Source organism: Hypomesus transpacificus, chromosome 14 (assembly GCF_021917145.1).
Source record: "Hypomesus transpacificus isolate Combined female chromosome 14, fHypTra1, whole genome shotgun sequence".
NCBI lineage: Eukaryota > Metazoa > Chordata > Actinopteri > Osmeriformes > Osmeridae > Hypomesus > Hypomesus transpacificus.
This window is the reverse complement of record NC_061073.1, coordinates 17,493,131-17,515,354: the sequence shown is the minus strand read 5'-3', so window position 1 is coordinate 17,515,354 and position 22,224 is coordinate 17,493,131. Positions and strand designations below refer to the sequence as shown.

Sequence of the window (22,224 nt, the reverse complement as noted above, 5' to 3'; positions counted from 1 at the left end):
ATCATAGGGTATTCCATCAAGTTTATTTATTTTTTGCTAAATTTTAAAACATTGACATGTAAGCACAACCAAATCAAAGAATGATGAATGATAAATTACGTTTTTTTCTTGGTACACTTTTAAAACTATGCTTGCTTTTTAAGTAGTAGGCTAGCTTAAGTAATATGATACAGTACTACTGCGAAACAAGTTAATTGTGGAAAATTTGAAACATGGGCTCTCTGCTAAAGCCCAGCCCCCTTAAAAAGTATTGAAGTCCATGCATTCCTCAGGAAAACAGTCGCTTCCATCCATCCTCCCGAGATTTTATTCCTATTGCCCGATCTAGAGCCCTCACGTCACAGTGTACCAGTTTAGTCCTTCCTACAAGTACAGAACGACGGTTCACAGGGAAAAGTGGACAAGTTGCTGCATGGATTTACGGTAGTCGCGTAGCCTACAAGGTAAACGTATGTCTTTACTACCTAAGAATTGGATCTGAAACTCGAACCGGTCACGTTCTGATAGATTTACAGTTACCGTCAGCGATCCGGTGATGAAGACAGCTAAGTAGAAATGTATCAGCCTAGTTAAACTTATTCATAGTAGCGTGTTGAACTTCCTTTCTATTACAATGCGCCCACTGCATGAATTTGCTTTCCATTTACCTTATATCGAAATAAACTATTATTTCGTTTATTTTATTTCACCCGAATCTCACGTCTTTGCGGTGTACGCAGGCAAAAAAGACCATGTGACTACGACAGCGACTACGGTGTAACCTGAGATTATCAAAGTTTCAAACAGCATTTTGAGTAATAGTGTACCGCTCTCTCTTATTGATTCCAAACCAAATGTCGTGGTGTCACCGAATACGTATAGTTTCTGTCTTTCCGAACGGGCCCATTAATCTTTGCCGTTAGCATTTGGCGCTGTTGGCGAGACCCCTGCTGTTTTGACACATGGGTGTGGGGGAGGAGGCGCAATACAAAAGTGTTTACAGACTTAATTTTACGGTCTGTAAACACTTAAATTGAGGCAGACAACCTTTAGACTATTGATTACTAGTTGTTTTGCTTTTCTAGTTTCTAGTATTGCATGAGACAGGGGAAACATGAGATACATGTGCGTAAAATAATTTTAAAACATTACATAGCCTACTGTAAAATATTAATTTTACTCTATGCGATCAACACGATTGGATTAACAGTCAAATCCACCTGTTGATGTCCATAGTTTCATCCCTGCTATTCACGTGTTATTCTGGCCGCATCTACCTCAGTAGTGTACTACCACAGTGAAAATTAAAAGGTCTGAATTCTCCCTCCCTCCCTCTCTCTCTTGCTGTCTCGCTCTCTGTCTCTCTCTCTTGCTGTCTCCCTCCCTCTCTCTCTTGCTGTCTCGCTCTCTGTCTCTTAGCCCCCTGGCTAGAGAACAAAATAACACAAAGCAGCTACATAGCCTACTTTTTCCATTTGACTCTACCATAGGCTGAGTTACGTCATATTACGTAGTAGCCCACTGTGTTCTGTTAAAAGTCCTTAACGTGAATGGTCAAAACTACATTACTGAAAAAGAGGATCAAAAGGTTAAAGAGCTCCAGTTCCTGACAGAGGAATGTTTCTTGTTACCACGACCACGACTGCCTACACACAAAGGCCTCTTTCCGACTAAAGGCCAGTCAAGTGTGTTATTCATTCACCTCAGAAAAATAGTCTCCCTTTCTCTCTCCCTTTCTCTTCCCCTCATGATCTTTCGCTCTTTTTCTTCCTCTCCTAGTTTCTGTCGTAGACTTACTACCATCCCACTCTTTTACTCTCTCACACATCTCTCTCTTCTCTTTTTTTCTTCATGGGGTACATTAGTTCAGTAAAGTGTCAACCTCATTTACTATCATAACTTCCCCTCATTACAAAGCAGTTATGCGGCAATAACACAAATGGCCTTACCTTATACCAACCCTGGTGTAGCAACATGCATGCATTTAACAGTGCCCACAGGGTCTATGTACTTTATCTGCACCTTACAATTAGCTGACAGTGAGAGTATGGATCCTGTAGCCAGTAGAGGGTCCTGTTGCTAGTAGAGGGGCCTGTTGCTAGTAGAGGGGCCTGTTGCTAGTAGAGGGTCCTGTTGCTAGAAGAGGGGCTTGTTGCTAGTAGAGGGGCCTGTTGCTAGAAGAGGTTCCTGTTGCTAGTAGAGGATCCTGACTCCTGTTGCTAGTAGAGGGGCCTGTTGATAGTAGAGGGTCCTGATGATAGTAAAGGGTCCTGTTGATAGTAGAGGGTCCTGTTGATAGTAGAGGATCCTGTTGCTAGTAGAGGGGCCTGTTGCTAGTAGAGGGTCCTGTTGCTAGTAGAGGGGCCTGTTGCTAGTAGAGAGGCCTGTTGCTAGTAGAGGGTCCTGTTGCTAGTAGAGGGGCCTGTTGCTAGTAGAGGGGCCTGTTGCTAGTAGAGGATCCTGTTGCTAGTAGAGGGTCCTGTTGCTAGTAGAGGGTCCTGTTGCTAGTAGAGGGTCCTGTTGCTAGTAGAGGGGCGTGTTGCTAGTAGAGGGGCGTGTTGCTCCAGCCCCCCCCCCCCCCCCCAGGCTAATCTGCTTCCTGCTGGGCTGTTGACCTTGCTGAGGACTATGAAGAATCACTTTATTCATGAGTTGACTCATGAGTTGACTCTCACTCACACACACACACACACACACACACACACACACACACACACACACACACAGATACACTCACACACACACACACACACACAGATACACTCTCACTCACACACACACACACAGATACACTCACACACACAAGTTCAAAAGTATGTCAGTCAGTGTGGATTTTGGGACCATTCTCTTCTAAGCTCCTCGTCCTCTTCAAAGCATTATGTGTCATGCATGCTGGTGTCATATGGGTTCATGCAACAATCGGAGGAATGCAATCTTCACACAATCCTCGTCTCACAGTGGAGAGCTAGACATGCCACTTAGTTATTTAGTTAGTTAGTTTATGACCATGTGAACTGTGAATGTAAACAGAGAAATGACATGCTCTCACAGCACCTCCATCTCCTTGACATCTCTCTTGATGGTAAAGTTGCACGTAAAGTGTTGCAGGGGTGAGAAACATCTTAAATTAAATTCTGTGCTTTTTCAGAGAGCGCTGCTTGTAGCTAGATTGTAGGGAACTGTATACACCACTACTCAGTTTTGAGAGCCTTTCAGTCTGCAGCACAGCACCTCCATGCTGTCATTCATCTAGGATACTTTCAAACTGGTAGAAGTTTTTGAGGACAGGAGTAAACGTCTTTCATCTTCTCAAGGAAGAATATGCGTCGATGGACATTCTTCAGTGTTTTGACCGGGCCTTAGAGGTTCAGACCACACACGGTAGTGTGTGACAGCTTTATAACTATTCCCCAAATAAAAAATGTGGGGTTAGTTTCCCTCAGTCACTACCAAGAGAATGTTTTTAAATCATAGACTAATTTGGTTTTTATTACTATATGACATCTTATTTAAACAGAAGAGACTTGCATACATCGCCAGAAGGTATTCTCTGTACTTCTCCTTAGATTTTTTATAAAGTTGGTATTCACAAACATTACCTCCGGTTTCCCCAAATCAGATTCATCAGATGTATTCACAGAATCCCCGCAGTCCTTTTCTTTGTCTCTGCGTGAGCTCGTACTAAGCTGAAGTTCATTCTCCAAAATGTGTTTGGTGTCTTCATGAAGCTGTCAGTAGGCCAAAACACGGACACATCATTAGTGCTTTGATACTACTGAGCTGAATGTGTCCCTCCAGCAGTAGACCTAATCATTATAAAAACAGTGAGATAATTTGTTACGGCAGGGGCAGAGAAACGGTAATGGGAAAGGCTGATGGGAAAATTATTTTTAGTTCTTTCCTTTGAGTGTTTTGGCATAGAGGAAAACAATCCTGAAACCGCCCCACGTGCACACACCCAACAACCAGAGCATTGAGAACACCTGCTCAGCGCGAAAGAAACCTTTGGGTTAGGAAACGTCCATTACTGGATCAGTTTAACTCAGAGAGACGGGCAGGAGTTGAACCTCTCCTGGACCTCTCTAGCCTTGGAGAAAGAGGTGGAGCCGGAGGGACCATATCTCCCAAAGCATTTCCCAGCACTCCCCTGGCCCTCAAGGTTAAAGTGCAAACTGCTTCCCTGTAATGGTGTTCTCCCGCCAGCTTCAGGCAAGGGGGCTTAGCTGGGGGGAAGCGCTAATGAGCCAGGGGGGGGGGCTGTGTGGGTTAATGTGTGAGGGGGGGGGGGGGGGCTGTGTGGGTGAATGTGTGAGGGGGGGGGGGTGCTTTGTCTGGGCTTCCTAGGTCCTTCTTGGAAACATGGTACAACAACCCACAAACAGACGTGTTATTGTCGCGTGTTTGATTGGACAGTTGGAGATTACCTTGTAATTGTGATCGTTTGAAGTGGCATCTTTCGAAATATCTCAGTTTTTGTTTCATGATGTGGCAGAGTAAGCGTGTTTCATATTTCTTGAACAGTCGAGGCTGCTGCTTTTAAGTGGAAATGTTTTTGACTTCTATCTCTGTCACCCTTACGCCATCAACAAACCCCGTCTGGACTTTGTCAAGCCAGAATAGATCTCGGACGTGCCAGAATGTGTGGGAACTTTGGCAGTTGTTCAGTGCTGCAGTGGCTCCACCAGTAGCTATCCGTCTTGATTTGTGTTACCAATTATTTGACTGCTTTCAAAGGCTAATGCATCCGTCCAAATCTAACATCCTTCATCTTGGTTTAAAAATCGTATTGATTAAAAAGAGACGTTGTGTGCGTGCTGTTGGCGTATGTATCGCAGTGGTTTAGCCGCTGTGTTACTAAAGATAAACTTGGTTTTATTGAAGGAACATTTGAATGAGTTTCAGTTGGACTGAAGCAGTTTGTCCTTGTGTTTGTTTCAACCTTGTAGTGTGAAGGAAAAAAGCAGAAACTCACATAAGGCACAAAGGTCTATTAAGTACTGGCGTTTTAGATGTTGTTATTAGTGTTATTTTTGTACCTGTTATTGTGCCTTAACTTTTAATTATATTATTATTACGATTAGGAATCATCCAAAGACCTCACACTGAATTTAAAATGCAGCAGATGGAGAGAAAAAAACTCATTATAAATGTGTCTTTGCACTGTATGAAAATAATTCATATTCAAACCAGCGTGAGTCAGTCAGTTCTAAAGCAGTGGCATCTTCCTGGGTGAGAAGAGGACAGGCAGAGAGGCAGGGGAACAACAGGACTGTCACTTCCCCGTGTGTTAGCACCAACCCTCCTCCTTCAGCCTCATTCAATTAAGGGGACTTTATACAGTCCTGCCCACTTGTTTAAAGTGTTTTGCCAGAAGGCTGGCGTTGGGATACAAGCTAGCCCCGGGGTTCAGTTCTCAAGAACGGAGGGAGGGAGGGAGGAGATACCAGAGCAGAAAGAAAAGAGAGAGAGGAGGAGACAAAGAGATGAATAGAGGGAGAAAGAGAGAGAGTGGGTGGGTGGCAGGCTAAATCAGACCAGGTTTCTGCTAATGCACCATCAATGAGAAGCCTTAGCTGTGATGCTTCTTCAGTCTAATTGTATTTAAAGCACATTTGATTTGTGCCAAACTGAACGGTTCTTTTACTGTGCCATTGAATACATTAAATTGGTTGGTGTAAATCAGAGATGGAACTATCTGAGCTAGTTCAGGTTCCTTGTCTTGACAGACTTCAACAGAGGTGTCTGAACCAAAAGGTACAAACATCTGCAGACAGGCACGAGAGATGCTGTCTCTGTTTGGCAATACGTACCTCTGTGAGCAAAGTCAGATGAACTTTAACAAGTATAAACCGAGAAGCAAACTAGCTGACTCTCCTAAAGTAGGAGAAAAATTCAATAAAGATCTCCATTGAAAACGTTTTTAGTCTTGGACGAGGCTTCATCCAGATCTGGGAAACTGGGCCGAAGTGTTTGAAAGTATTTGATTGGCAACATTATGGAGCATGGGCCCTACACCTGCGATAACACAGGCTTGTCCTCAGACATTTCCCTACAGATGTCGTACACACAATAAGCAGAGAAACCTAAGAAACATAGCAGAGAGAGAGAGAGAAGGCTCTTGGTGTATGAATGTCGCTTGCCCCCTCTCTGTGGTTGTGCCACTGAGGAAAGTCCACACTGAGGCAGAAGTGAAAGGTTTAGGTTGTGATTTACCGCTTTGAAGTCCTGTCTTTGTGTGTGAAACATGGAGAAGTCTGGTTTGACACACCACATATTCTCTTTCTAAGAAGATAAGTCTCTAGCTGAAAGGGATGCTGGTCGGGTGTTTGAGAGTACTGGAAGAACTTTGATATCTGAGAAGAGCAGCTATATGGCCTCTGAGGATCAAGTCGTTGACTCATGTCAATATGTGTGACTGCTTTGATGCCGGTTTCAGACAGGAGTATTGTTTAGCTCAGGTTGCTTCAAACGGCAGGCTTGTGGGCTGAGTTGAGATAAGACGCTAAATGTGTTATTATCAGAGTCAAACTCCTGTGTTGGTCCTAGCCTATTTTAGTAAATGTGTGTCTCTGAAAATGAGAATACGTGAGAAGAGATTGAAGGCTTGGAAGGAAGTCTGGGTTCCACTCAGGCTACTAATCACACAGGACTACTGCTGATTACTGGAGAGGACTCCTTTGTTTGGTCAAACTGGCATTTCTCTTTTGCCTTGGTTTCCCTGCTTTCACAGTGGAATGCTGTGGACTGAGATTGTTTGGGGAGGAATGTCCTAAAGTTGTCTTGTTTTGATTTTGCTTAAACATTAGTGTGTGTGTGTGTGTGTGTGTGTGTGCCCGCATCTCAGTGTGTGTGTGTCTCTGTACTTTGTAGGTAGTGAGGTTAGCCTTTCACCATCCCCCATCATCTGGTTTGAGTAGGGTTTGACGAGGGCGTTAATCACACTGGCCCTGAGGCTGGCCAGGGCCCTCACAACAGCTGGAGGAGAGGGGGGGGGGGGGCGAGGGGGGGCGGGGGGGTTGACCTGTTAATGGCAGCCATGAGCTGTCCTGTCTGTTTGCTTCTCTCTCGCTCTCATCCTCCGTTTTCTCATAACACATCAATCCAAGCCCTAGCCTAGACTTCTATAATACATCTCAAAGTCTAAGAGTCCTAGTTCATGCTGTCTCTCTGTGGCCGCAGCCATCTGCGACCCAAGCCCATCCCAGCAGCAGACTGCTGTGTGCAGGGGTGGGCTCCATGTCTGTCCTGGGCCCTGAGAGACGTCTTTCTGCTCAGTAATGGGCTCTCCCAGTCTCAGAATGGTTGCTTGTTTTCTCAGCAGTTTCATTCATGTCCTACAGAGTTTCCTTTTCACACCAACTAGCTGTTCCTAAACACCATCTCTGTCTTTCTCACACTTAAGCTCAGGTTTCGTATCCAGCTGAGAGGTTCTCCTGCCACAACAAAGCTGCAATTCCTCCCAGCACAGTCCTCCACTGTCAGGGTGTCCCCGGACTTGAAGCTCATCAGTATGCATAGCTCTGTTTTAGCATCCAAATCACCTATTTATTCACATGTTCATTTAATAATGGGAACACACAAAATGCGATTGCTTCTCCCTGTTATCCTTCTACTCTGTCATTCCAGGAATGTTCAAAGGTGGAAATAGTACTAGTACGGTAATAGTTAATTGAATAAACCTTTAATATTTGGAGGAGAATACATGAACACTCCATGAAAGAAGTTTTTATGATAAATGCTTTATAACACCTCTATTTAATACTTTGCTTAACTAAGGTAATGACAATTAATACAATTAATGAAAAAAGACTACTTTTGTCAGTTATATGTAGCATTTTCATGAAAAATCCTTGAAACGTTCCAGAAATCATACTGGTAATTGATCCCTCCTTTGCAAACCTTGGAACACTTCCCTCGTCTTGTCAGTTTCTTGACGTGCAGAGAGGCTGTTGTGGATGATTATGTAAGCGGGCGTCAGTTTCATCCTGTGATTATGGACTGAACCCTAGGAGGCTGAATAAAAAACACAGCCCCTCTGATGGTGTTGCTCGTGATTATACATAATATGAATTATGACATTACACATGTGTCACTACACTACAATAGTATAACCCATCGCTAATCTTAAGCCTATTTGCTAAAGAGGGCTGTGTTTCAGACTGGGCTGGTAAACAGCAAGTGAGATGATAATATACTAAACTAATCCTGAGTGGAACTGGTTTCGTTCTGTTGACTTTGCATGAAACAAGTTTTATCAGCATGAAAGACAATGACAGGAGAATAAGGAGGGTAAGTGAGTCAGTCGCTCATGCCTGGTCTGGGTGCTGCCTGGTCTGGGTGCTGGCTGGTCTGGGTGCTGGCTGGTCTGGGTGCTGGCTGGTCTGGGTGATGGCTGGTCTGGGTGCTGCCTGGTCTGGGTGCTGGCTGGTCTGGGTGCTGGCTGGTCTGGGTGCTGGCTGGTCTGGGTGCTGGCTGGTCTGGGTGATGGCTGGTCTGGGTGCTGGCTGGTCTGGGTGCTGGCTGGTCTGGGTGCTGGCTGGTCTGGGTGATGGCTGGTCTGGGTGCTGGCTGGTCTGGGTGCTGGCTGGTCTGGGTGCTGGCTGGTCTGGGTGCTGGCTAGTCTGGGTGATGGCTGGTCTGGGTGCTGGCTGGTCTGGGTGCTGCCTTTTCTGGGTGCTGGCTGGTCTGGGTGCTGGCTAGTCTGGGTGATGGCTGGTCTGGGTGCTGGCTGGTCTGGGTGCTGGCTGGTCTGGGTGATGGCTGGTCTGGGTGCTGGCTGGTCTGGGTGCTGCCTGGTCTGGGTGCTGGCTAGTCTGGGTGATGGCTGGTCTGGGTGCTGGCTGGTCTGGGTGATGGCTGGTCTGGGTGCTGGCTGGTCTGGGTGCTGGCTAGTCTGGGTGATGGCTGGTCTGGGTGCTGGCTGGTCTGGGTGCTGCCTTTTCTGGGTGCTGGCTGGTCTGGGTGCTGGCTAGTCTGGGTGATGGCTGGTCTGGGTGCTGGCTGGTCTGGGTGCTGGCTAGTCTGGGTGATGGCTGGTCTGGGTGCTGGCTGGTCTGGGTGCTGCCTGGTCTGGGTGCTGGCTAGTCTGGGTGATGGCTGGTCTGGGTGCTGGCTGGTCTGGGTGATGGCTGGTCTGGGTGCTGGCTGGTCTGGGTGCTGGCTGGTCTGGGTGCTGGCTGGTCTGGGTGCTGCCTGGTCTGGGTGCTGGCTGGTCTGGGTGATGGCTGGTCTGGGTGCTGCCTGGTCTGGGTGCTGGCTGGTCTGGGTGATGGCTGGTCTGGGTGCTGCCTGGTCTGGGTGATGGCTGGTCTGGGTGATGGCTGGTCTGGGTGATGGCTGGTCTGGGTGATGGCTGGTCTGGGTGCTGCCTGGTCTGGGTGCTGGCTGGTCTGGGTGCTGCCTGGTCTGGGTGCTGCCTGGTCTGGGTGATGGCTGGTCTGGGTGCTGGCTGGTCTGGGTGCTGGCTGGTCTGGGTGATGGCTGGTCTGGGAGCTGGCTGGTCTGGGTTCTGGCTGGTCTGGGAGCTGGCTGGTCTGGGATCTGTCCAAAGCCCATCTAACTCCAGGCAAGCCACCTCTGTGGTCAGATGTGTTGCCAGCAGCCATGTGCTGCACTCTCTGTCATTATATTGATGTGTGAGCGAGAAAGTGAGTGAGTGTGTGTACGTGTGTGTTCGTGTGTGTGTGACAAAGAGTGACTGAGTAAAACAAGCAGCGTGTTTCTTTATTTACAAACAAGGTGAGCTGTCATTTCCTCATGTAGGTTAGACAGGAACACTGCACCCTCACCACAGCACACAGAGAGAGAGACCTGCAGCAGGAGGAGGGCCTACTCTGAGAGGAGGAGGGAGAGACAGGAGGGTGTTGAGACAGGAGGGAGAGACAGGCGATCAGTGACACATCTCTTCAGAAGTTCTCTTTGGTGGGTGAACGGTCTCCCTGCTTTGAAAATAAAGTCTTCATGCAAATGCTGAGTGGGCGAGTTGCGTCAAGGTCAAGTGTTAACGCTGGGCAGCTCTGGGAAAGAATCTACTCTGGTAGTAAGTAAGATTTTGTCTGATTGTCTCTAGTCTAACTGTAATTTCATTCTTAAATCATCCTGCACCATCAAGACTGAATTCTTTTTCATTTTTATAGACTTGACTTCTATGTGACAGACAGGTCTAACAAAGACAGACAGGTCTAATGACAGACAGGTTTACATACAGACAGACAGGTCTAATGACAGACAGGTTTACATACAGGTAGACAGACTGACATGTCTAACATACAGACAACCCTGACAAACTGACAGCCATGTTGTACCTACTCATTGACGGTTAGCTGTTTTTCATAGATTAATATACTGTAGCATATTACTGTAAGAGGCTGCTACAATCTGCAGTGGACAAGGTGTGACCATGTCATTTGTTTGCAGGAAATGATTAAGCAACAAGGACAGACACATGGATACTGGTTTTGTTCTAACGACTTTAGTTGGGTTCAATATTTATTCTTCAAAGTTGGGAGTATTTAGTACTAATGAGCTTGAACTTGAATCTTCTTTTACAGCTGGGGTTTACACAGGGCTTTAACCTCTCTATTAACTTAAACCGTAAACAAACGTGATTTCAATCTTATTTTAATTAAATACATTTGGGGGAATGCTGGTTACCCAGATGAGTGATGGCACCTCTACATAATCGCCTTTCAGTGACTAGAAAAACCAAGAATCAGAGTGAGCTGAAGCCTCGCTAACTGTTCTCTGCAGAGATCCACTGTTGTTCTCTGAGTCTGTGTGGTTGTTGAGATAACAGCCACCCTCCCAGATGTATTACTGACTATTCAGCAACTAACCCTAACCTTATTCAGCAGTCTGAATGAACAGGGAGGAGCCAGGGTCCCTCGCACCTCCAGCCTAAAGGCCGAAATATGCTTCTGCGTCTCCGTTTGCGGATGGGCGGGCGCACGGATACGCACGGATACGGACGGATAGACTGCGTTTATGGTTCTCCGTAGGCTGTGGGTGCTGAAAACAATTCATCGCCAGAAGAGTTGGTGGCGCAACGGTTTTTTGTTTAGACGTCGTTGTGTGTTTATTTACCTAGGTTACCGAAAAGTCGGAGCAAATTTACAAATTAGCCGTTCCATCAATAAAATACGCACATTTTCAACAACTACACTGCCCATTTCTCTTCACATTTTAATTCAGATTCTGATTTACATGTACCGTTTAGCTGAAATTTGAATTGTAAAAACTTTACACGCAATGGCGGTCAAAGGATTCTGTTCGTCCTGCTATCACGGCAACCCCGCCCCTACCCCTGACGCAAGCGGTACTTAATACTGACCAATCACAGCCAAGGGGGTCTCCGTAGCTCTCCGTAGCTCTCCGTAGCTACGACGGACAGTTACAAAATTAAGGAGGTGCATGTCAAGCTGTCCGAGGCTCTACGAGGGCTGACGGAGAGGTTGTAGAGGGCGTTCCACGGAGACGAGGGCGTTCCCATGTGTCCGTTTTTCGAAAAACGCAGAAGCATATATCGGCCTTAATACTGCTCTCTGTGGAGCTGGGAGTGAGTGTGTGTGTGTGTGTGTGTGTGTGTATGAGAGTGTTTTCACAATACCTGTGACCTTCAGTCATACCTAAATCTACTAGTTCAACTTTAAGCCGTCACTTTAATTCTTCTCTTTCATTATGAGTGTTCTGAGTAATTGGCTGAATTGTATGGATGGATGGAGAGAGAGAGATAGAGAGAGAGAGAGAGGCCATGGCCAAGTGTATTATTAGACTCTCCAAAAATAAGACAAGGACGTTTCTGCTCCTCAGAGCACACAGAATGCCTCCACTTTACTGCAGCCCAATCACATCTCCAAACACTGGGGGGAGGAAAAGAGGAGGCAAGGATACAAGGAGACAAGGTGAGAAGGAAAGGCGTGAGGAGAGCAGATTGAAGGAGGGGGAAAATAGGGAAGCCTCCAGGTTGTCACCTTCTGCTTTCTAACAGTGTAGGGACACAGAGAGGACAAGACTGACCTGGAGAACATGTGAATAAGAGATGAGGAGGGTAGGATGGGAGGCGAAAAGAAGGAGAAGAGATCACATGATTGAAGGCAAGAGGCGGGTCAGGGGTCAGAGTGATGGATGTTTGGGGTGGAGAGAGGTTGTGGGGGGGGCTGGGGGGGAAACGCTAGAGAGGTCAGTTGAGGTCAGGACAGGACTTTCATGTGACGGGAGGAAGAACATCAAATCATGAAAAGAAAAAAAACTTGACCTGAAAGAGCTCACATACTGTAAATTAACTTACTTTTCTAAGCAAAGGAAGTCAATGACAGGGTACAGATGATGACAAACTGAAAACAGAAGGAAGCAGACATGCCTTGCTGTGATGCCACTGTTATGTTGGTGTAGTGTGGTGGTGTAGGGAGCACTGAAGCCTGATCTGGGGGGTATTCCAGAAAGCAGGAGTTAACTTACCCGGGTATGTCACATAACCTGCTTTCTGGAATACCCCCCAGGTCGAGTGTTTGTCAGTATTATTTGTATACGTTCTTTATCTGTTCATGGTCTGGCCTTGGTTAACCTCCTGCCAGGCAACGTTGTCTCTGCTGCTCCCAACCTCTTCGTCTGCAGACAGAACACCACAACTACCTCATCCTGAGGTTTAGTCAGTCTAGCCCCAAACGGCACTTGTGGTTCTGATGTCATGTCGGAGCCTTTTCCTCCTCCTCCTCTCCTCCTCATCTCCTCCTCCTCCTCTCCTCCTCATCTCCTCCTCCTCCTCTCCTCCTATCTCCTCCTCCTCTCTTCTCAGTCTGTTCTGGTTGTTGTGTGTGAGGCTTCTATACCATAAGAACCCAGAGTTAATGAAGAAGACCGAGAGAGAGACTGCTACCTCACTAGATCAAGTCACTCACCCTGGTACCATGTAAACAGCCTAGTTGTGTTGTAGTTAAACTCCTCAGAACAGGCCGTCCTGGAGAGGCAGGGGTGTGTGGGGAAGACTTGCCAGGCTTCCAGTGGCTACGCTAACTGTTCAGACTGAGTTGCCAGTCTTCCAGTGGCTACGCTAACTGTTCAGACTGAGTTGCCAGTCTTCCAGTGGCTACGCTAACTGTTCAGACTGAGTTGCCAGGCTTCCAGTGGCTACGCTAACTGTTCAGACTGAGTTGCCAGGCTTCCAGTGGCTACGCTAACTGTTCAGACTGAGTTGCCAGGCTTCCAGTAACTGTTCAGGAAACTTTGACTCCCACTCACAGACAGAGCAGACTTCATTCATGCTGTGGGTAAAATGTAAGGATTGATCATTTCCTTTTGTTAATCACACTGTAGACCTCATTTTCAAATGTGTATCTTAATATGTATATAATTATTATCCGTGCATATTTACACGTTCATATATTGCGATAGCCACTGAGATCTGTCATTTTGCCTGTCTGGTGTTACTTCTCTCTCCTCTCAGCTGACAACCCAGAATAAATCCCAGAATCCTGATCGATGGGTGGAGAATGAACACGTTCTTTCACCCCAGCAGGGTCCTCTGTCTCTCTGTGAGAACCTCAGACAGAAACTCAGCTGGAAGGGGGCAGAAGGGATTCAGACCAGGGGAGTCAGACCAGGGGATTCAGACCAGGGGAGTCAGACCAGGGGAGGCACAGTCATGAAAAGCAGAAAAACATAACTGGCCGTGGGTCAAAGTCCTCTCAGAATGGGGGTTAGCAATGAGCAGAGGGGCACAGAGGGAGATGGAGAAAGGAAGGTCTCATAGACAAGGGATGTGTGTCTGTGGAGGGGGCATGAAGGGATGTGTGTCTGTGGAGGGGGCATGAAGGGATGTGTGTCTGTGGAGGGGGCATGAAGGGATGTGTGTCTGTGGAGGGGGCATGAAGGGATGTGTGTCTGTGGAGGGGGCATGAAGGGATGTGTGTCTGTGGAGGGGGCATGAAGGGATGTGTGTCTGTGGAGGGGGCATGAAGGGATGTGTGTCTGTGGAGGGGGCATGAAGGGATGTGTGTCTGTGGAGGGGGCATGAAGGGATGTGTGTCTGTGGAGGGGGCATGAAGGGATGTGTGTCTGTGGAGGGGGCATGAAGGGGGAGCAGCGCTGGCGTGGGAAGGTCCCCTGATGGGATTTTCTCAGGGCAGTCGAGGCTGGCGGGAGAAAAATATAACGGGTGTGAAAGGTTTTCTCTCTCTCTCTCTCTCTCTCTCTCTCTCTCTCTCTCTCTCTCTCTCTCTAACCCTCTCTCTCTCTCTAACCCTCTCTCTCTCCCTCTCTCTCTCTCTCTCTCTAACCCTCTCTCTCTCTAACCCTCTCTCTCTCTCTCTCTCTCTCTCTCTCTCTCTCTCTCTCTCTCTCTCTCTAACCCCTCTCTCTCTCTCTCTCTCTCTCTCTCTCTCTCTCTCTCTCTCTCTCTCTCTCTCTCTCTCTCTCTCTCTCTCTCTGTCTGGTCCTGATCCGCTTTTTACAGAAACAAGAACACACCTCAGCTCGTTGGGTTACCATGCCGACCTGATTGGCCGACACACATACAGTACTTCTGCTCAATTCTTTTGTTCTCATATTGTTTACGACTGTTTGTCAGCTTGTTGAATTTGTGTCGATGCCATCCCCGTGTCAGTCTCCACCATACACACACAAAACGCTCGTTTGCTGAAAAAAAGGAAGGAAATGCATTAACAGCGTATTTTATGTATTGTTGTGTCTTGTGTGCCTTTCATGACTGACGGATTCTTCTGTTGGAGATGCCAAGTTCAGTCTAGCTTCTAGCGGGGAACAGATGGGCTTCATTGGAGGAGACATGTCATGAAGTGAGTTTTAGCGCCTTGTTGTTTGTGCGTCCATGACGGTGTTCTCACACGTGTCCCTGGCTCACGATGATGACACGTCTCCCTGGCTAACGATGATGATGGTTGATAATGATGGAGGATGAAGAAGACGAGGAGAGGAAAGTGGATTTAGGAAAACAGCCATTCTCTATCTCTCCTTCTCTCTCTTTCCCCTCTCCTCTCTGAGAGCATTCAGACCCATTTTGAGGAAACTTGAGTCTTATCAGCTGGATTACCTCTCACCAATCAATCCCTCCCCTGTTCCCCCATCCATTAGTCTCCTTCTCTCCCCCCCCCCCCCCCTCTCTCTCTCTCTGCCGTGCTATGTCCTGCTAGCTTAATTCTCAATATCCTCAGAATGAAAATGTAGCTTTCATGAGAATTCCTTGTGTTGCTGTGTGGAGAAGAGAACGTGGAGCCCAGTCAGGGTGTTGGAAAGGCCTGCGGTGAGGTGCAGGCAGGCCCCAAACGACTGTGTGGGGGAAATGATCAGAGAGACGGAAGTTTAATCTGGTGTTCTGTGACACATACACACCTCCTGTGCCCATCTGCTGGTGCAGGTCCCAAACGGCGGCAGCCAGAAAGAACTGTGCAGGAATGTTTCTGTCAGTCTACCACCCTCCTTTTAGACAGGCCTTACAAGACAACAACAACAACAGCTGCCAGAGAACAGGCCATCAGGCCAAATGGGTGTGTTTGGGTGTCACATACTGTACTGCTCATCTCTGTTGTTGTAAAAGCTGTCTTCGAATAGTTTGTTTCTAGAGAGCTGTAGAGACAGGGAGCCTGTAGAGACAGGGAGCCTGTAGAGACAGGGAGCCTGTAGAGACAGGGAGCCTGTAGAGACAGGGAGCCTGTAGAGACAGGGAGCCTGTAGAGACAGGGAGCCTGTAGAGACAGGGAGCCTGTAGAGACAGGGAGATGGCAAAGAGAGAGAACATAAGAATAGCTAGCTTTGAAAACTGTTTTTTTCTTTGAAAGAGGAGAACAGAGAAGCCTAAAACAGAGTAGATTAAAGCAGAGCAGAGTACAATAGAGTACAGTATATTAGAGTCCTCATCAAGTACTCATCAATGATGCCAACTTTTATTCATCAATATTTTTTCAACCTTCCAAAACGTCAATTTAACGTAAATTCTTTTTTTGTACCTTTCTTAATTCTTTTTTGGAAACTACCTTTCAAAACTTTTTTTGTTCCATTTTTTGTTCCTAAAGGTTTTCCTCTTAGTCATAATGTTCCTTTTGGTGTTCCTAAAAGTGTTCCTCTTAGTCATAGCGTTCCACATGTGCCTCATAGTGTTCCTCTCCGCTTCTCTGTTTCAGATCCATAATGCAGAGACCAGGATGGACCCTCCAGGTCATCTGAGACTGTCCCTGTGTGTCCCTGGTGTCCCCCACAGACGGCCTCCACCCCGCTCCACCCCAGCCTCAGCCTCAGGATCCACCCCAGCCTCAGCCCCTGTCCCTGCCCTCCACAGAGGCCGGGCGGAGGGCTCTAGTGAGCGGTGGAGAGCGTCTAACGATGCCTGGATGGAGGTCTCAGTGGCGTCTGGTCCTGCTGAACTCCCTGACCTGTGGCCTGGAGATCTGTGTAGCGGCTGGCATCACCTACGTGCCCCCTCTCCTGCTGGAAGCGGGGGTGGAGGAACAATACATGACTATGGTGCTAGGTGGGTCAACCCCCCATCCCCCCTTTCTCATCTCCTCTGATCTCCTTTCCTTCTCATTGGTTACGCCTACTTCTTCTCTGACAAAGCATTTATAAAACATGAACAGTTGGACCCTCCTCTCTTGGGGTAGAATGAGGGAGGGCCCTTCTCATTTCACACACACTCACTCAGACACACACACACACACACACACACATGCCCCCTCAGGCAGAAACCAGAGAGTTGCAGAGATTAACTCGTCTTTTCCCTGGCTGACCACTTAAGGGATTGTTTGGTGTCAACTACTCCACCAGTATATTCTACATCAACTTGCTGCGCTATGTCTTCTCTCATTGAAAGCCTTGTTCTTATTTAGAGCATTTGTTCTAGTAAATGTTGTGTATGATTTGACTTCTAAGGTTGTAATTTGCCGATTGTGGTTAGGCTCTATGACACTATAAAGCTAATACAAAGACAACTAATGCAGTCACAGTTAATGTATGATGCATATGAAAGCAAAACATATGGAAATGTATTCTGTGGGCTGTCATAGAACAGTGGGTATGACATGAATCATTTATCAGTTGTTGGTGACTTATAAATTCAAATTGATGATACTCTCCAAGGAGGAAATGCAGTGGTGAATTTAAGACGTTTGGTGCAGGGCTAGTAATGTGATTGGCTGCACTTCAGCCAGTGAGTGAGTGAGTGAGTGAGTGAGTGAGTGAGTGAGTGAGTGAGTGAGTGAGTGAGTGAGTGAGTGAGTGTGTGTGTGTGTGTGTGTGTGTGTGAGTGTGTGTGTGTGTGTGTGTGTCAGGGCCACAGGGTATCTTTCCACTCTGGTTGTGTTAAAGACATAATTGAGGCCGTCACTAAACCCAGTAGGCTAATCACCTGGTTTGGTGTCCAGGTGGCAGTCGGGTGCTAATTTAAAGGCAGTAAGGAGTGAATAAGAGAGAGAAGCCGGGAGAATGAACTCAAAAGGCAGGAGCAGAATGTCTGAACTGAACATTAAAAAGAGAGCGGTGGAGGGAAGATCTCACCTCTCAGACGCTGAATCCTGTTACTGCATGACTGCAGGACCTCAGACTGGAGAGTCAACGCATTAGCTGTTAAGGCGAAATCTTAAGGGATTAAATTATCCAGAACTGTTTGCTAACTCCAGTAATGTTTGTTTAAATTTTGTCACTGAGCAACCGTTGTTCATAGAAAAATAATGTACCATAATGTCCCTTTTTTGAGAGTGAGAACAGGAACACTGGATGTAGCTGAGCCTTTACGGTTTCAAAGTCGAGACGTTTTAAATCACGGTTAATAGTAAAGTTAACCGCTGCATCCAGTCAACAGCCGTTTTCAGATGCTGTGGCCATGCTCCTCAATACGGCCGAGTAGAGTCACATGACCACCCATCAGAGTGGAGTCACATGACCTCCCATCAGAGTGGAGTCACATGACCTCCCATCAGAGTGGAGTCACATGACCTCCCATCAGAGTGGAGTCACATGACCTCCCATCAGAGTGGAGTCACATGACCTTCCATCAGAGTCTTCACTGACAACTCGTCCTCCAACACTCACTTACTCACCCACTCACTCACTCACTCACACACACACACACACACACACACACACACCATCAAGTTATTCTCTTCCCTATCTCTTACATTTACATTTATTCATTTAGCAGACGCTTTTATCCAAAGCGAACAACCAAAAAATAGTGCTAAAGGGAAGAGACCATAAGAGCATGTAGTTAAACAAGTTAAAATTACACAACATTAATCTCTAAGTGCAAGTGTACCTGTAGGAAAGCAATAAAAATAGGATTAACTAAAATAGAATACAACAGTTTAAATCAGCTACCACATCTCTTCTCTCTCTCTCTCTCCTCTTTTTCTCTCTCTGAGAGATGGGGGTGCAGTTTAAAGCATGTTACCATCTACTCCTTCCCTCCCCCAACCCCTCCAGCTCTAAACAGCTGCACGTGAACCAGAGAGTAAAAACACATTATTTTGTATCGTTCCCGACACAGCCGAAAGCAGCTAATCTGGAAATAGCCATGGACCTAATTCACTTTCCCCCCTCTCTCTCTCTTGGCTAATGGAGCGTTGGGTCCATCAAGATGTATACTGTGTCTGGGAGGCTTAAGGCAGCAGGACGGATGTCAAGTTTTTTCACATGCCTGCCACATGCTTTATCTAATAAGCTTTAGACTCATTCCTGCCACACCCTCTCTGATGTCACGAGAGCCCTACTCTCAGATTAAAGATGGTTGACAATGTGGATGTGACCCCTCCTGTGAAACGATGAGAAGACCAGTACAGAGCTCAGCAGCAGAAGCATAGAAGCACTGATACCACACCAATGTCAAATGAATACAATCAAAATATTAATATGTCAATGTTACCTCTCTTTCTCTCTCTCTTTCTCTCTTTCTCTCTCCTACCTGTTTCCAGGTATCGGCCCAGTGCTGGGTCTGTTATTCATACCTCTGATTGGCTCGGCCAGTGACCAGTGCAACAGCAGCTACGGCCGGCGTCGCCCCTTCATCTGGCTTCTGTCCCTGGGTGTGCTGCTAGCGCTGCTCATCATCCCCCACGCCGACTTCCTCGCTGCCCACTTCTCCTGGGGGGGGCGCTCCCTCCAGGTGGGCTTCCTCATCCTGGGAGTGGGTCTGCTGGACTTCTGCGGCCAGGTGAGGAACAGCCCTCCCCCCCACACACACCACACTAAGCAAGATCATAGTTAACATTCATGCATCCCAAGAAACCACCCCATACCTATTACCGTAACAGTTCGGTGTCAGAAAGAACCTTTATCACGTGCGGGAAGAATGGTCTCGTTGACGTGTTTTGGTCTCCAGGTGTGCTTCACGCCTCTGGAAGCGTTGCTGTCGGACCTGTACCGGGACGAGGAGGACTGCAGCCAGGCGTTCGCCATGTTCTCCTTCATGGTGAGCCTGGGGGGGTGTGTGGGATACCTCCTCCCCGCCCTCGACTGGAGCCGCGGCCTGCTGTCCGTCTACCTGGGAGGCCAGGCCGACTGCCTCTTCTTCCTCCTCATCCTCATCTTCATCACCAGCGTGCTTATCACCATGAAGGTGTCGCAGGAAGAGGAGGCGGCGGCGGCGGTCGGCAGCAGGCCGGCGACGGCGGTGGCGGCCATCTTGGACCCGGGGCCCTCGGACTCGGCGCGCTGCATGCCGCGGTCCTGCTGCCACATGCTGAAGTGCAAGCTCCGCCTCCTGAAGTGGGGGCCCCTGCTGTGTCTGGTCAGGAGCTGCTGGTCCATGACGCCCGCCATCTACCGCAGCTACTGCCACGTGCCGTTCGTCATGCGACGCCTGTGTGCCTCGCAGCTGTGCAGCTGGATGGCCGTCATGTCTTTCATGCTCTTCTACACAGACTTCGTAGGGGAGGGCTTGTACGAAGGCGTGCCCAGTGCACTCCCAGGGACCGCTTCCAGGCAGCGCTACGACGAAGGTGGGTCCAACATTTGAGCGACGCCTGTGTCTCAGTCTAGGACACGTGTCTGAGAAGGAGATAGGAAGAGACTTGTGGAGATGTATGTGTGTTTGTGATCTCACACCATGTGTGTGTGCTGCTTCTGTCTTGCTTCCCTGGCTTGGGTTTCATTTATTATGAGTTGACTGTGTAGGCTGTTCCTGAACAGAAAGTGTAGCCGTGTTAGTTTGTATAGCTGAGGGTATTTCAGTCGGTTGGTCTCCAGCATCTGGCCAGACTGCTGTTGGGCTCTCTGTGACCCCAAGTCCAGCTGCCCAGGATGGACACACATTCCTGGGCAGAGGTGGGAGGCAGAAGGAGGGTAGGGTGGAGAATGGCTCCCCTCCCTTCCTTCCCTGTATATGAACTTTGCGCTTTGACCAGGGATCAAAAAGCGGTTGTGTATTGGCTAGTTCCTCTTGAGTTTTTTGACATGAGGTCAGATAGTTCTGTGGTTTGCACCTCTGTTCCCACAATCCTTTGCAGTGTTTGTCAAGTGGGCTCAGTTTTCTGCATTCACATGGTAACCGTATCCACATCCTTTAGTCTACAAAGGGATTATCTGCTGCTCTCTCAAACTTGTGACCTGCACACCATCGGCTCATTGAGATAACAAACTCGTACCCTGACAAACCTCTGCCCAGGCAGGTGTAGAACCAGAGGAGAAAGACTGCGGTCAGCTTTGCATGTTTATTTGGACTCGACATCCTGCTTGCTGAGTCCACGCACATGTTGAGAGGGGAGAGCAGAACAAATTGAGTGTTGGACATATTTGTTCTGTTGTCCAGGAGTCTGGACCTCTGCCTCTGCTCTCTGTTTGGATACTGGATTCCTTACCAGACACTTGCTGGTTGGCTGGCTGGCTTGCTGGGTGGCTGGCTGTATCGGCTGGTTGGCCAGCAGTGTGACAGGTGGCTGGCTGGCTGACTCTGAGGGGTACAGAGTTAAATCCCTTCTCGTACCTGTCTGTCAGTCTTGCCAGCAGCCCTCTCTCACCTTCCCCTGGGATTGATGTGAGGTTAATCATGTGTAAACTGTTAAAGCAGTCCACTCCTTCTGTTACCTAAACCAACCTGCCACTTCTCTTGATTTTATAGATGGTGTTGCTGTGCATTGGCATTTTCATTTCAAAATGGTTACGGTTATGACAACATCTTCACATTCTCCTCAGGTATCCGTGTGGGCAGCCTGGGCCTGTTCCTCCAGTGTGCTACATCAACCTTCTTCTCCCTGGTCATGAGTCGACTGGTCCGTCGGTTTGGTTCTCGCCAGGTCTACCTGAGCAGTATGGTGAGCTTCACGGCGTCCACCCTGGTCATCTGCCTGTCGAAGAGCGTGGTGCTCGTCACCCTCATGTCAGCCCTGACCGGCTATGCCTACGCTACCCTGCAGACGCTGCCATACACCCTCACCTGCTACTACCACAAGGAGAAGGAGGTAGGAGCAACACACACACTTACTCTGGAAATGTGTTTACAGAATGTCCTACTGACACAACAGTTGAATGTGTGTCTTGTCTTTCACACTTTAGGTTTATATGCCAAAAAAGAAAAACAAAAATGGGCTTAAAAATGGCATTTCAATACAGAGAGACACTGTGCATTTGACCTCCATGGATGAAGAGGAAGGGTTGAACCACAAACTAGGAGGCAACGGCCACGTCTTTTCCGACTACTCCACCCCTCTGCACGGCCAGAATGGTTCGTCCCACAGCATCGCCGGCCCTGAGGCGGAGGAAGCGGAGGTGGGGGAGAAACGTGGCGTGGGCCTTGACTTTGCCATATTAGACAGCACCTTCCTCCTCTCTCAGGTCTTCCCCACCCTGTTCATGGGCATGCTCGTCCAGTTCACTGCCTCTGTCACCACCTACATGGCCAGCTCGGCCATCTTCGGTGCCATCGCCATCTATCTGGCCAATCATATCGTCTTTGACCAAAAAGACCTCAAGAGCTGAGAGAGAGACAGAGAAAGAGACCAGGGGAATGGAGTAGCACACTCCACAATGCACTACAGGTCCCAGCATGCCTTAGTGCAGGGTTGCTGTTTCCCTAGAAACCAGGGTGAATTGTGTGTGTGTGTGTGTGTTGATAGATGTGTCTATGACAGAACTCAAGGAAAGTGGAAGGATGCCTGGAGTTAAGACCCAACCACTTGTTGCTTTAAAAGAGATGTCTGGCATTAGCTCACTCCAGTGCCCCACTCTGCCCTCACTGCCCACTCTGCCCCTCACTGCCCATTCTGCCCTCACTGCCCTCACTGCCCCTCTCTGCCCTCACTGCTCTCACTG

At 48.0% G+C, this 22,224-nt stretch overlaps 1 protein-coding gene across 4 annotated transcripts; it reads left to right on the top strand.

The window, feature by feature from the left end:
• The first annotated feature begins 256 nt into the window (after positions 1–256).
• LOC124477085 (solute carrier family 45 member 3) lies at positions 257–22,203 on the top strand. Of its 4 annotated transcripts, none has more exons than XM_047034624.1 (7): positions 257–443; positions 14,703–14,768; positions 16,110–16,456; positions 18,891–19,129; positions 19,298–19,916; positions 21,109–21,374; positions 21,469–22,203. In XM_047034624.1, the coding sequence occupies exons 3-7, from the start codon at positions 16,309–16,311 to the stop codon at positions 21,889–21,891; spliced, it is 1,695 nt and encodes a 564-aa protein (XP_046890580.1). In that variant the 5' UTR covers positions 257–443; positions 14,703–14,768; positions 16,110–16,308; the 3' UTR covers positions 21,892–22,203. The 4 variants fall into 4 exon arrangements, with proteins under 4 accessions (XP_046890580.1, XP_046890578.1, XP_046890581.1 ...); XM_047034623.1 differs by lacking the exon at positions 257–443 and adding an exon at positions 14,360–14,491; XM_047034622.1 differs by lacking the exon at positions 14,703–14,768.
• The last annotated feature ends 21 nt before the right edge of the window (positions 22,204–22,224 follow it).